The sequence below is a fragment of the Rhinolophus sinicus genome, linkage group LG13 (genome assembly GCF_036562045.2).
Source record: "Rhinolophus sinicus isolate RSC01 linkage group LG13, ASM3656204v1, whole genome shotgun sequence".
Classification (NCBI taxonomy): Eukaryota; Metazoa; Chordata; class Mammalia; order Chiroptera; family Rhinolophidae; genus Rhinolophus; species Rhinolophus sinicus.
Genome location: NC_133762.1, coordinates 13,619,326 through 13,631,704, shown reverse-complemented (window position 1 = coordinate 13,631,704; position 12,379 = coordinate 13,619,326). Strand labels below are relative to the sequence as shown.

The following is a 12,379-nucleotide window of genomic DNA, read 5'->3' as shown; positions in this document are numbered from 1 at the left end:
CCACCCCAGTATTAGTCACTGGTTCCTGTACGCATGTGCAAAAGAGTCTCACTGTGTACCCATAAAGAGGAACCTCCGATGTGATAGGAAGAGTGTAAGGCATAAGCCTCATTGAAGGACTCCCAGCCATCCTGCCTTTGGGAGCTTGAATGTCTCCATGGAAACACCATGGACGGATGGTGCGCAGACCAGCTGTCCCTGAGTCTGGCATGGCCAGTCCTCCCTCAGTGAGCGCCACAGGCTGGCCTGGGGCCGAGGAGGCCGCGCCCTTCCCGTGGAACCAGGGGAAGGAAACAAGTCACTCCCTCATTTGTCCTGTTTCTCTCTCAGAATGGAACTGAACGGGGCCTCTGCTGAGCTCTGGGACTGGGGATGACAATGCCTTGAGCTGAGATTTCAGGCTTTCTCAGCTGGGCACTTATGAAAGGGTCAGTTAACCTCAATCTCCCCAGGCAGGAGTCCGAGTTCTGCATTCTGTGGGGATGTCGTTTTTTAGGCCAGCTGTTGGTCGTACTCTGCCTGTTGGCACCTCTGCCGGGGAACAGGCAGGAAAGGAGGGCACTCTGAAATGCCCTTGCCTTCTGTGCTGCCATCAGTGGGACTAACACTTCTGGGGATGCAGTCGCAAGGGAGCGCCAGCAGTTTGGCTGTAGCAGGTCTCAGGACGGCTCCCATCATGCTTCTCCCTTTTGTTTCGCTTCAGGCGGCAGAGAGAGACAATCAAAACCTGGAAGACAAAGTACTTTCTCTGAGGTCGGACATTGAGGAGAGCAAATACCGACAGCGCCACCTGAAGGTGGAGCTGAAGAGCTTCTTGGAGGTTTTGGACGGGAAGATAGATGACTTACACGACTTTCGCCGCGGCCTCTCCAAGCTGGGCACGGACAACTAGGGGGAGTCCCAGGCCTGGCCTCGAGTCCCAGGTGTGTGTGCGCGACGGATAAGACTAGGTGTTCTCCTGTTGGCGTTGCTTCTGTAAATGCAGGCGCAGTGGGCCTGTTTCCAGTCTCCCCTCTCCAGAATAGAAACCTCCTCTTGCTTCTCTTGCCTCTGGAGGTTGTAGACAACGGAAAGATTCTGACTCAGGAATCCAGGACGAGGTGTACCTTAAACATTTACGTCGTCAGGGCAGGGATGTTTATATCTTTCTTAAGGGCTGTTGCAACCATATCAACTGAAGTGAGTTTTCTAATCCAATATGCAAATCCTTCACACCTCCTGTGTTTAAATGTCCACCAGGTACCCGTGCGTGGGGTGTGGAGATAGCAGCCCCCCTCTCAGAGTATCAAGATGCTTTAGAGCAGCCACTCAGTAGAGACTTGTCCAGAGAAAGAAGACAAGCTGCTGGTGGGTGCATTTTCTGGCATGGGGACCACCTGCATCACTCTGCCCTCCCCGGCCCCCCAGTTTGTAGGGTTGCGACAATGCTCCTTGTCTTGGTTTTCATTTCTGAGCTGATTGCTGTGCTGTGGGAACAGCATGCAGTGAGGGTACCTACCCGGTACCTGGCCCAAAGTAGGTGCTTAATAAATATTTGTTCAATGAAACATGTAAACAGAATTTAGTGTTTTAATCCAACCCCAGCAGAGTCCCGGCATCTTGGTGCTCTGGGTCATTATCAGATGTGAATGCCCTTGGTGGTCAGACTCATGGATTGGCTCGGGTGGCCCTGGGGCAGGGGGGGTGGCAGTGAGAGCAGCAGGAGCCGGTCTGAGGCCTCCCAGGAGCCATCCGTGGTGCTCTGCCCCTGATGGTCTCTGCCACCTTCTTCTCCGGGCTTCGGGGCCTGTGGCCTGGAGGATCCGGGACCACTGGTGTCCCTGGGATAGGGGCTGCCCAGGCCTGGGGTGTAGGGTGGGGTCCTGTGTTGGGTTTGGGCAACATCAGCCCATGAGGGAGAGAGCATCAGCTCACGTGCCAGGAGCCTTGGACTTAGTGACAGAGTCCTGCCCACGTCTGCCACCGCCTCTCTCAGCTCCTGCTAAGGAAGGGATGAGCCACAAACCTCCCCTCCCTGACAGAGCTTCTCTGGGGGCATTGGGTGCTGTTGGCATCCTGCCTTGGGAGGGACTCACTGCCCTATGCCTGGCATAGGCCTTTCTAAACGCCTTCAGGACAGGGCGGCCGTGGTGTCTCCTTACCTGCTTGGAGAACCACTGAGAGAACTTGCCCCTCTAGCAAGGTTTTCTCCCGTGGCTACACTTTCTCCCTGCTTAATTTGGATGAATGGTAAAACAGCCCGAGGGCAGGTGGTTACCCACAGATGTAGGCTGGTCCCCAAGGCGAGCTCCTAAGTCCTGCGGCTCTCCTTCCCCTAGCTGAGATCCTCTGAGCAGGGAGGTCTTATTTGGGCTGGGGGAAGGAGGGGAAGCTAGGCTCTGGAGCACTTTAGGGGCGAGCCTGCAGACTGAGGGAGCGGCTTTGGCTGAGTACAGGGCACACAGGACACGCAGAGTGTGGTCAGCCCTCCTGCTGATGTGAGACAGGCATGCTAGCCCGCCCCTTTTCTGGAGTTCCTGGTGGTTCTCAGGACCATTGGGGGCAGCTTCTTTCTGGCTGTGCCAGGAGACCAGGCAGCTGTGCTGGCCCTGTGCCAGGCCTGTGGCCAGCGGTGGGATAAAGGGGGTTCTTCTCAGGCCAGGTCGGTCCACCTGTCAGCAGACTGGACACGTGCTTGCCCAGGAGCCGTGGACACGAGTCCAGAATCTGACCTTGGGTCTTCTGATGCCCATACCCCATCTATTAGGTGGCGTGTTAATCTAGCAGGAGCCATCTGGATGACGGGAGCATGCTCAGGTGACACAGTCATATAGAAAGAGACAGTGGCTAAAGGCACTTCTGCTCCATAGCAGTGACTGTGGGAAACCGGACATGGCACAGCTGTTGCTATGGCGACTGCAGCATCCCTCTGTGGTCCCTGCTCACCGGTCCGTGATGTGTGCCGTAGATCCCATGTTGTGTGCAGCCCAGGAGCTGCGAGTAGTAGGGGCTGCTCGGAAGGGAACGGTAAGCTGCAAGCACAACTTCTCAGAGCACTGGCCTTCCTGTGCCTCTGTTTTTCTCTAGAGATCTTGGTGTTTCTTCATTTACTTTCTTTTAAGGAAAATGGCCCCAGGGATGAGCTGGACAGTGAGGACAGAGCCTGGCCCTGTCTGACAGACTCTGGCTCAATATAATGAAAACGAATTCCTCCCGGTTTTCACTCGAACCAGTGTAACCTGTCCTCGTTTATCAGGATATCCAGTGCTAGTCTTGCTAGTCTCAGCGCCGATGTCCTTTAGTTGTCATCATCTTAAGCCAGGTGCAGGCAGGACAGAAACCTTTCGCTCATGAACGTCCAGCCATGTTGTGCTGCTGGAAGATTTAAGGCCAGGACTGCGTTTGCATTTCCAAGCGATGTCTCCTGAGTTTGACCCATTGAAAGACGCAGTACTGTATTTTAAGATGGAGCCAGCCGCCACTCTTGGCTCATCACTGCAAGCGGGTTGTTTGTGCCATCCGCCCTTCTGAAAGTTAGGATTCTTTTATCTACTTGAAATGTCGCTGGATTTTGAAGCACTGACGGTTTAAAGCAGAAGCTTGCAAATTGATGTCCATATACATTTTTAAATGATATGCGTGGTTTACAAGGATCCTAATTTCTGAGTAGGTGGTTCCCCCCAAAGAAATATTATGTATGGTGGTGGGGGTGAAGCATGGAGAGGGAACCCTGTATAGAAATGTGTGTTTATTTACATGTCCTTTCCATCTACCTGTCTCAAGAACATGGGTTTTCTAGTTCCTCTTTAAACACCAGCCAGGCAAGAAGGTGACTTTGGCAAGAATTTGTCAGCTGGATGAAATGGTCTAATGAATTTAGGACCTTGTGTGTGTGTGCGTGTACATGTGTGCGTGTGTATGTATGCATGTGCGTGTGTGTGTGTGTGTGTGCATGTGCGTGCGTGCGTGCGTGTGTGTGTGTGTGTGTTGGGGGAGGAAGCAGCAAGGGCAAGTGGAAGAAACAATGTTTTCAGTTAAAAATACGTATAGCTAGGCAGAGTCTTTCCTAACCCTGGTGGTGATGTTACATGGAATCCATTTATGAGATGAGGTTGCGGGGCTTTTCTTTCACGTGGAATCGTACAGTGCCCTACTCTCTTTGACGATGCAGAGCCTTGTGAAGAGTGGTCCCCTCAGACCACACAGCCCCCCGGTGCACCTGGCAGGAGCCCAGAAAAACCACGGTGGAGTCCAGACTGTGGAACATTTTGGCAGATGATTGACAGGTCTGATGACACGCAGCTGTGGGGAATCTGTTACTGTTTTTACCCTCTCGCACCCCTTTTAATATAAAGTCCTAACTTTAAATAAATTGTTGTAGCAATCGCTTATGATGTGACAGGCAATTAGGCATTTCCTCCATCAAATGTAAGAGTTGAATGATTAGTATGCGGTGGACAAGTGGACTTTCCCAAGAGTACTAGAGGTTTTTTTCCCTTTTTTAATGCCTTTTTGGTACATAAATAATACATACTTTTTTTTAAAAAAGAAAAAGAAACTACAGATGAGTGAAAAGCAAAAATCACCTGTTATTACACCATCTGATTATAACCACTGTTAACATTTTGGTATATATCTTTTCAGGATTTTTTTCTATGCTTCTGTATTTGTTTTATTATTTTTTTCATGAAATACAATCACACGTGCTGTTTTATAGCTTACTTTTTTTCTTTTTAGCACTATATTGTGAATATATTTCTATATCATAAATACGTAATTGCATCATTTTTGTCACCTATGTAGGTTGTACCTTGGATACTTAGGTCGTTTCCTGTTTTTTACTGTTGCAGTTAAGGATATGATGACATCCTTTCTTCTAACATCTTTGTGAACTTTTCAGAATATTTACTTAGCATAATTTTCTGAAGTTGGACTTGCTGCCTCAAAAGTGTGGGGGGCACATAGGAGACTACACTTTGCGTTAGAGTCGTTCCGGGTCCTGTGACTCATTATGACCAATGCAATGTGGAAGTGACATGTGACAGTTGCAGACCAAGCTTCTGAGATGCCCAGTCTCTGTTCCCTGGTCTCAGCAAATGGTGATGCCCCAGAAACGGAGCCTCAGCCTTCTGGGTCCCTGCTTGACTGTAGAGCATCTCCCCTTCCTAACACCCCGGCCCACCCACCTGTGTGGACATGTGGTGTGAATAAAGAATAACCGTAAGTGTGACCCCACTGAGATTGCAGGGTTCATTTGTTCCTGCAGCATAACATACCCTAGCCTGACTAACAATAAAAAGGTGTGCACATTTTTACAGCTTTATTATATATTGCCTCAAATTGCCTTCCAAAAGATGATACCAGATTACACTCCCACCAGCAATGTGTGACAATGACCTGCTCCCTCTTTAGCATTGGTGTTACCATGGGGCTGAGGGGCTAGTTTTCATCCACATTTTTTTTATTAAAATGAGACCCTCACTAGCAAAAATATTTATTAGATGATATTCTTTTGTAGTTTACTTATTCATCTCCTCTGGCCAGTTTTCTCGTAAAGGGTTTAACTGTCTCACTGATTTCTAAGAGTTTTTTGTTGCATTAAGTATTATAAAAAAAAAAAAAAGTTGTATGTATGGTTTTTTAGAAATGTTCAGACATTGAAAAACACTTTTTAGTCAAAGATGTCTTTTCCTTTAAGATTGTTACCTTTGCTGTCATCCTTATGAAGAGCTTTCTGATTCTAATTCCAAGATTGTATAAATATTCACCAGTATTTTATTCTGGTACTTTTATTGTGTTCTTAAACAAATCTGTGATCTATCTGGAATTTATTTTCTAAATTTTCCCAACATCCTTTATTGGGAAATCTATCCTTTCTCTACTGATATGAAATCCTATTTTTATTATATACCCAATCCTTATACAGGCTTCTGAGCTTTCTGGCACTTGTACCACATTGTTTAAGCATCATGGATTTAGACAACATGTCCCCATTAATTAAACTTTTTCAGAAATTTTCTAGTACTTTTTGTATATTAATATTTCCAAAAGAAATTTGGGATCATTTTATAATGTTTAATAGAATTGGAAATTGAATTATGTAAAATGTATAGGTTACTATAGAGAGAATTAACATCTTTATAATATTAACATTTCATTTCAGCAAATTTTAAAGTATTATGTTCCTCGGTATATTATTTTCTAGCATAGGTCATTTTTGCAGTTGTGGTTACTATTGTAAATTAGCTCTCCAGCTGCTTACTGATAGTATAAAAGTACATCATTGATTTTCTGATTTAAAATGTTAATTAAAAGTTGTGTAAATATAAAGATTGTGAAAAAACGTCATGTAGAAATAGAGTCCCTCATAATTAAAATCCCTTTGCCTCAAGATAGTCAACAGTTGATGCATATTTCTCAAATTTTTTTCCTAACGTATGTTTTATCATTTTGACCATATGGTACAACAACCCTTCTGCTACTTGCATGCTTCACTTGGCTGGAGACCTTGGGCGTCTTCCTGTGTGAGTACCTATCAATCTACCTCATCCTTAATTCTGGACAGAGAGTAGTGTACGGTTGTATACTAATTAATTTAACTTGGTAATTGGTTATATGTTTATTTTGTAATGAGCCAATTACTGAATTCTGTTTCATGCTGGTAGTTTTGTTGTGTTATTGTTGTTAATTCTTTTGCGTTTTTCAGGTAGATAATAGTTCTGGATAGTGAGGATAATTTTACCACCATATTTTTAATCATCTTCTTTACTTCCTTATCACATTGGCCAGCACTTTTAGAACAGTGTTCAGTAACACACTGTGTTGTGTTGGTATTGTACATTCTTCTTTATATATTATATATTTTTTACTTACAATATCTTTAGTGTTTCTTCAGACGTATAAATTTGACTCTTAATGTAGATATTCTTAATATTTGATTGATATGTTAAAGTTATGCCCTTTCAAGTTTGCTGAAAGTTTTATCAGTAATGATGTTAGAATTTTGTTAAATGCCTTTTTTCACATCTGTCAAGATGATCAAGTGATTTTTCTTTATCATGACTTAAGATGAATCATTTTAATAGATTGGCTAATGTTAAGCACTCTCTACATTTCTAGAAAAACCTGATTGACCCATGGTATAGTCTCCTTTTAATGTACTCTACTCAATGTTAACAGTGGTTATTTATGACGGGTTGGTTATGGTAGATTTTTGTGTTCTTATCTGTGGTTTCTGATTTTTCTACAAGGTTCGTGTATTATTGTATAATAAAAATAAGACCTTTAAAATTAAAAAAATATTCTGGATTTGGCTAGCTTACATTATTTTGGAATTTTTCATATGTTAAGATAGATAATTGTGTAACTTTTTCCCCCTCCACTCTCTCTTCTCTCTCGTATGATGTTGGGTTTATGTTAACATCTGAAAAAAAAAAGAGAGAGAGAGAGAGAGAGAGAGAGAGAGAGAGAGAGAGAAAACTTGGGAAGCTCTCTTTGTTCTATGCCCTGGAATGGTTTAAATAGTTTTTAAAATTTTTTGCTCCTTAACATTTTTATAACATATATAAAGTTGTCCAAGTCTAGTGCCTTTTTGGGAAATAATCTTTGACAATTTTTTCAGTGTTTCCCATCCTCATTGGTCTCTTCAGATTTTCTTCCTATTCTGTAAGTTTTTGGCAATTTAAATTTCCTAAATAATGACCTGTTAAGATTTTCAGATTTGCTATCATGAAGTTGTATTTTCCTATTCTTATTTTTTATGTTGTATGTCCTGCTTTCACTTTTTATTCTGATGAGTTTTCCAGAATTAGTCTATTCTGTGGATCTTTTCAAAGAACCAACTCTGGGACTTATATCTTAATTTACTGTTTTATCATTTTATGATTTGGGGGGCGGGGGTTGTTCTTATTAATGGCTTCCTTTATTTTATTTTTTTCATCTTCTCAAGTTGAATACCATTTTAACTTTTTCTTGTTTAATAATAGCTACAGTTACTAGTAATTGTAAGGCTATGGCTTTTCCTCTGAATACTTCTTTATTCATATCCCTTAAATTTTTAGGTATGATATTCTAAGTTATAAATAATTTCAGATTTGAACTTTATTTTTTACTGAAGAGTTATTTGAAATTATATTTTTCATTTCTAGATAGTTTGATATTTGTTGTTGTTTACAACATTTGCTATAAATTTCTGGTTTTACTGCCTTGCTGTCAAAGAGGGTACGGCCTATACAATTTCTGCATTTTGGAGTTTATTGATATTTTCTTAGGACCTAATAAATTGTTCGTTTTAATAAGTATTCCAAGGAAACTGCAAAATAAGGTATATTCTCTGAAGGGAACAAAATTCATATGTATTAATTTGATCTTATTAATTATAATATCATGGATCTTTCATTTTTACTTACTTGTGTCATTAAAGACTAAGGAAAGTATGTTATTCTCCCACTACTATTGTATTTGTCTATATCTTTTGTGTTTCTAACAGTTTTTGTTTTATGTGTTTTCAGTATGATGTTATTTGTCAGATTATCTTTTTATATTTAAGGGAAAAAATATTTTCCTTTAAAGACTTGTATACCTTTGTGAATTTTACCTGATTTTGTTGTAACAGAGTTGTTTTTGTCAAAATACATAGTTCAGTAAAATGTTTGTGTCTCTTTTTAAGTCAACAAAAATCTTTCAGAACCTTTGTGTTTTAAGATGTTTTGGAAGCTCTCGATCTCCCCAAGGGTAGGTTGGTACTATCCGGTGCCACAAGCAAGGATGGCAGTGTGGGTGGAGGCACATATGCCTTGGGGACAGAAGGAGGGATTTTGAGTTTGCGACATTCCCAACTCCTGCTTTGGGGCAGCCCCATGTTCTGGTGAGCTTAGGGGACGCCTGCCCTTCAGCTGGTCACGTTGTGCCTCCATGGGCCTGATACCAAAGCATTTCTCAACCCAAGAGGCACTTTTCCTCTGCAGGCTCGTTTTCTGAGCTGAGGGCAGCAGACAGTGGATGCTTGTGTTCGTGGCTTTGGGGGGAAAAGCTCATCTTGGAGACTCATTCTACTGAAAGATTTTTCCAGAGCCTCTTGAACAGATTATTCACATGGCAGAGTCTGCTAGACAGAGAACCAGCTTTCCCCAAACACGTGTAAGAGGAGTGACTCTCAACCCACAGCTCAGGAGTGAAAGGCATAGGCCTTCTCGATTTTCCCTTCATTCAAGTTCATTTCTGTTTTGAGCCCCCATTCTCTCAGGCTCATATAAGTGGATCTCAGTCAATTCTAGGACACTCTTTTCTCCAGATGTAAGTCTTCAGCAGTTTGGGGGAGCTTATATATTCCCAGGGTGTTAGGAGCAGGGGGCCGGTATCTGCCAAGATGTCTCCTGTTCCTCCACTACTTAGTGTCACGTTCGTGTGCTTGGGAGTCCAAGAATTCCTCAGATGTCCCCATACTGCAGGATTCTCCGTGAGGCTGTCCTGGACCCTCTCTGCAGCCTATCCTTGTTTGACAGCAGAGATACAAGGTGGAGGGTGATTCAAGTTTAAGGGACTGCTAGCGAAGCCAGATGCATGTTTGCAGGAGAGAGTGTATTGCTGGTTGGACGTGAGTCTGGCCGTCAGTGCTTGCTCTGCGACGGTCACAGTCACAGGCCATCTCACTTGTGGGCGGGCTTTGGCCCTGCCGCCGGCGTGAACCCCCTGCAGGAGGGCCTCTGTGCTCCAATTGAGGTTTTACATCTTGCTTCTCCATGGCGTTTGGCAAGGTTGACCTCACTCTTTTGAAATAATCCTCCCCTGACTCTGAAGTTTTTCTTCCCAAGTCTTGTCTCGCTTCCGACTCTTCCTCTTCCCTCCTCCTCTGCTCTGTAGTGTTGGGGTCTCCACGTGCCTGGGCCGTGTTCCTTTGACATCTCCAGGGTGACTTCAAGGCCACAGTCGACCGTCAGCAGCCACCTGTGCCCTGTCCTGTGCCCAGGGGCCCCTGTGCATGAGCTTCTGCAGGGCGCTTCCCTGCTCCCCTTGTCCCAGTGCCCCGGCCACTCAGAGCCAGCCCCTGACGTGGAGTCGGCTCCCCGCCCTCCAGGGCTGCCCCCTGCCCCTCTCCGATCTGACTGGCACGGCTGCACCTCCAAGTGTTGGCATCACCTGTGTCCTGTCTTGCGTCTTGCGCAGTGAGTCACAGTCTTGTGCTTCTCTCTGGTCTCCCTGATCTCTTCTCTTCACCACTGCTCCTCTCGCTGGACCGTCCCTACGCCGTTGTTGGTCTCCTCGCCTTCTGGTGCCTCTTACGGAAAGTTGCCAGAGGCCTCTTCCTGAAGCTGGGCCAGATGAGGTTCTGGCCGCATCTCTCCCGTCCTTCACCCCGCTGCCCCCGGGAGGCCACTCCAGGAGCCTCCCTGTCTTGCCCATGCCTCACATCTCTTTCTTCTTCCTGCTCCTGCCCTTTTTACTGCCCGAAACCCTTCCCTGCTCCCACCTCGTTCCTCTTCTTAGGACCAGGTCAAAGGCTTTGGTCCTCAGGACGAAAACCAGCAACTCCCGGGGGACTTCTCTCATGCTTCCGACATAGCTCTTTGCACACGTGCAGCTCTTAAAGCATTAATTTGTGTGTTCATTTAACAACTGTTTCTTGAGCACCTTTATGTCCAAGCCCTGGGAACCCAAAAGTGAAAGGACACGGACACTCTCCACAAACCTGTTACATTCTAGTGGAGAGGTGAGATGCTATATTGCAGATGCTAATGGGCCTCAACTGATGGGGCTTTGTTTGTCCCCCTCAAGCAAGGCTCTCACAGGTGGCCAAGGCCAGGGGTCCGAGCACGCCCTGTTTCTCCACAGCTGGGGTGACCTCAGGCCACTCTGAAGACATTGAGAGACATCAGGCATCAGGGTTCATAACCTCGGGAGGAACCCACAATGACTAAGTACCCCTGCCTCACTCTTCTCTCCTGACAGCCCCTCGTTTCCTGTTGGACTCGTGGATAATAGTGTTTCTCTAAGGACGGTCTGTAGACCGGCCATTTCCGAGCTATCTGGGTTTTCAGTCCCTCTCAGAAGACCCTCCTGGCCTAGGACCTTTGCAGGCTGGGCCTGGCGGGGTGCATTCCGGCAACCTCCTCGTGCAGGATGATGGCCCCTCAGAGGTGTCCACGTCCTCATCCCTACAACCCGTGAATATGGTACCTTACATGGCAGAAGGGTCCTTATCTTGGGTTACCTGGGTGGGCCCAATCTAATGACATGAGTTCTTAAAAGCAGACAACCTTTCCTGGCTGGGGTCAGAAAGAGATACGACGATGAAAGAAGAGTCAGAGAAATACGATGTTGCTGGCTTAGAAGCTAGAGGAAGGGGCCACAAGCCAAGGAAAGCAGGCGTCCTGTGCAAACAGGAAAAAGCACGAAAATGGCTTCTCCCCTGGAGCCTTCGGAAAGGAACACAGCCCTGCTGACACCTTGAGATTACCCTGGTGAGACGCGCGTCGGACCTCGGACCTACGGAACGGTCAGGTAATACATGTGTGTTGTTTTGAGCCTCTAAGTTTGTTATGGTAGCAATAGAAAGCCAATAAATACACTCCCCACATGAGTTTACACACCTAAGATCTGAAGCCTCTGCTGTGTAAATTTGCCCAACTACAGTTTCACATGATGGGAGGTCGCTAATCAAACACCTCTTACTGCTCGCTCTTGCGGCCACCTGCTTTGTTCCCAATCCACGTTCTGGAGAGGGAACGAGTGAACGAATGCAAAATCAGTCTGACGGCCCAGCTCCTCGTTTTGCACTCAGGACAATCCACGTGAAGCTGCCAGGGATAGATTGGCTATCCTAGGGTCAGCTTTGCCCACAGGGCCAGTCTGGAGGGGTGGCTGCCCCCGTAGCCAGGGCTGTGGGAGGCAGTGTGACTAGAGTCTAGGACAAAGTGGCCGCACAGGAGAAAAGGGGTCAGGGGAGACTTGGGAGAGGAGGAAACCACGGGGTTGGCGGAAGGATGGTGTGGATTTGCCAGGACCTGGGGACAGAGGACTGAGGGCATCCCAAGCACTTCTGCTTAAGAGAGCAGGGCCATTCGGGGCAGGCAGCAAGCGGCTGGATATTGCTGGAGTAAAACCTGGGGAAGGGGCCGGGTAGGGCCTGCCTGGGGACAGCAGCCAGGTCTCAGGGTGGGGCCACCGCGCTGAGGCACCAGTGCTCACCGTCACGGCCGGCTGGAGAGCAGCAAGGATTGGCAGCACTGCAGAGGGCAGATGGGAGAGGTCTGAACCCAGACAATGGGACACAGACTGGCCCCTCCCCTTGGCGCTGAATTCCCCAAGGCCAGAGTCTGGACTGACTGCAAGGCTTGGCTAGAAAAGAAGGGGAAGGGAGACATGAGGGAGAGAATGTTCCAGAGAGGGAGAAGTCTTGAGA

At 46.2% G+C, this 12,379-nt stretch overlaps 1 protein-coding gene across 11 annotated transcripts in view; it reads left to right on the top strand.

Annotated features, from left to right (window-relative positions):
• Window positions 1-8,627, top strand: part of HOMER2 (homer scaffold protein 2) — a 91,428-nt gene extending 82,801 nt beyond the window's left edge. For 6 of the 11 annotated variants that reach the window (XM_074318339.1, XM_074318338.1, XM_019743435.2 and 3 more), the window contains one exon: window positions 704-1,547. In XM_074318339.1, coding sequence (XP_074174440.1) covers window positions 704-892 — 189 coding nt within the window. In that variant the 3' untranslated portion in view covers window positions 893-1,547. Of the gene's footprint in view, window positions 1-703; window positions 1,548-4,150 lie in introns of those variants that run through there. The other 5 variants (XM_019743437.2, XM_074318340.1, XM_074318341.1 and 2 more) reach the window with 2 other exon arrangements.
• The last annotated feature ends 3,752 nt before the right edge of the window (window positions 8,628-12,379 follow it).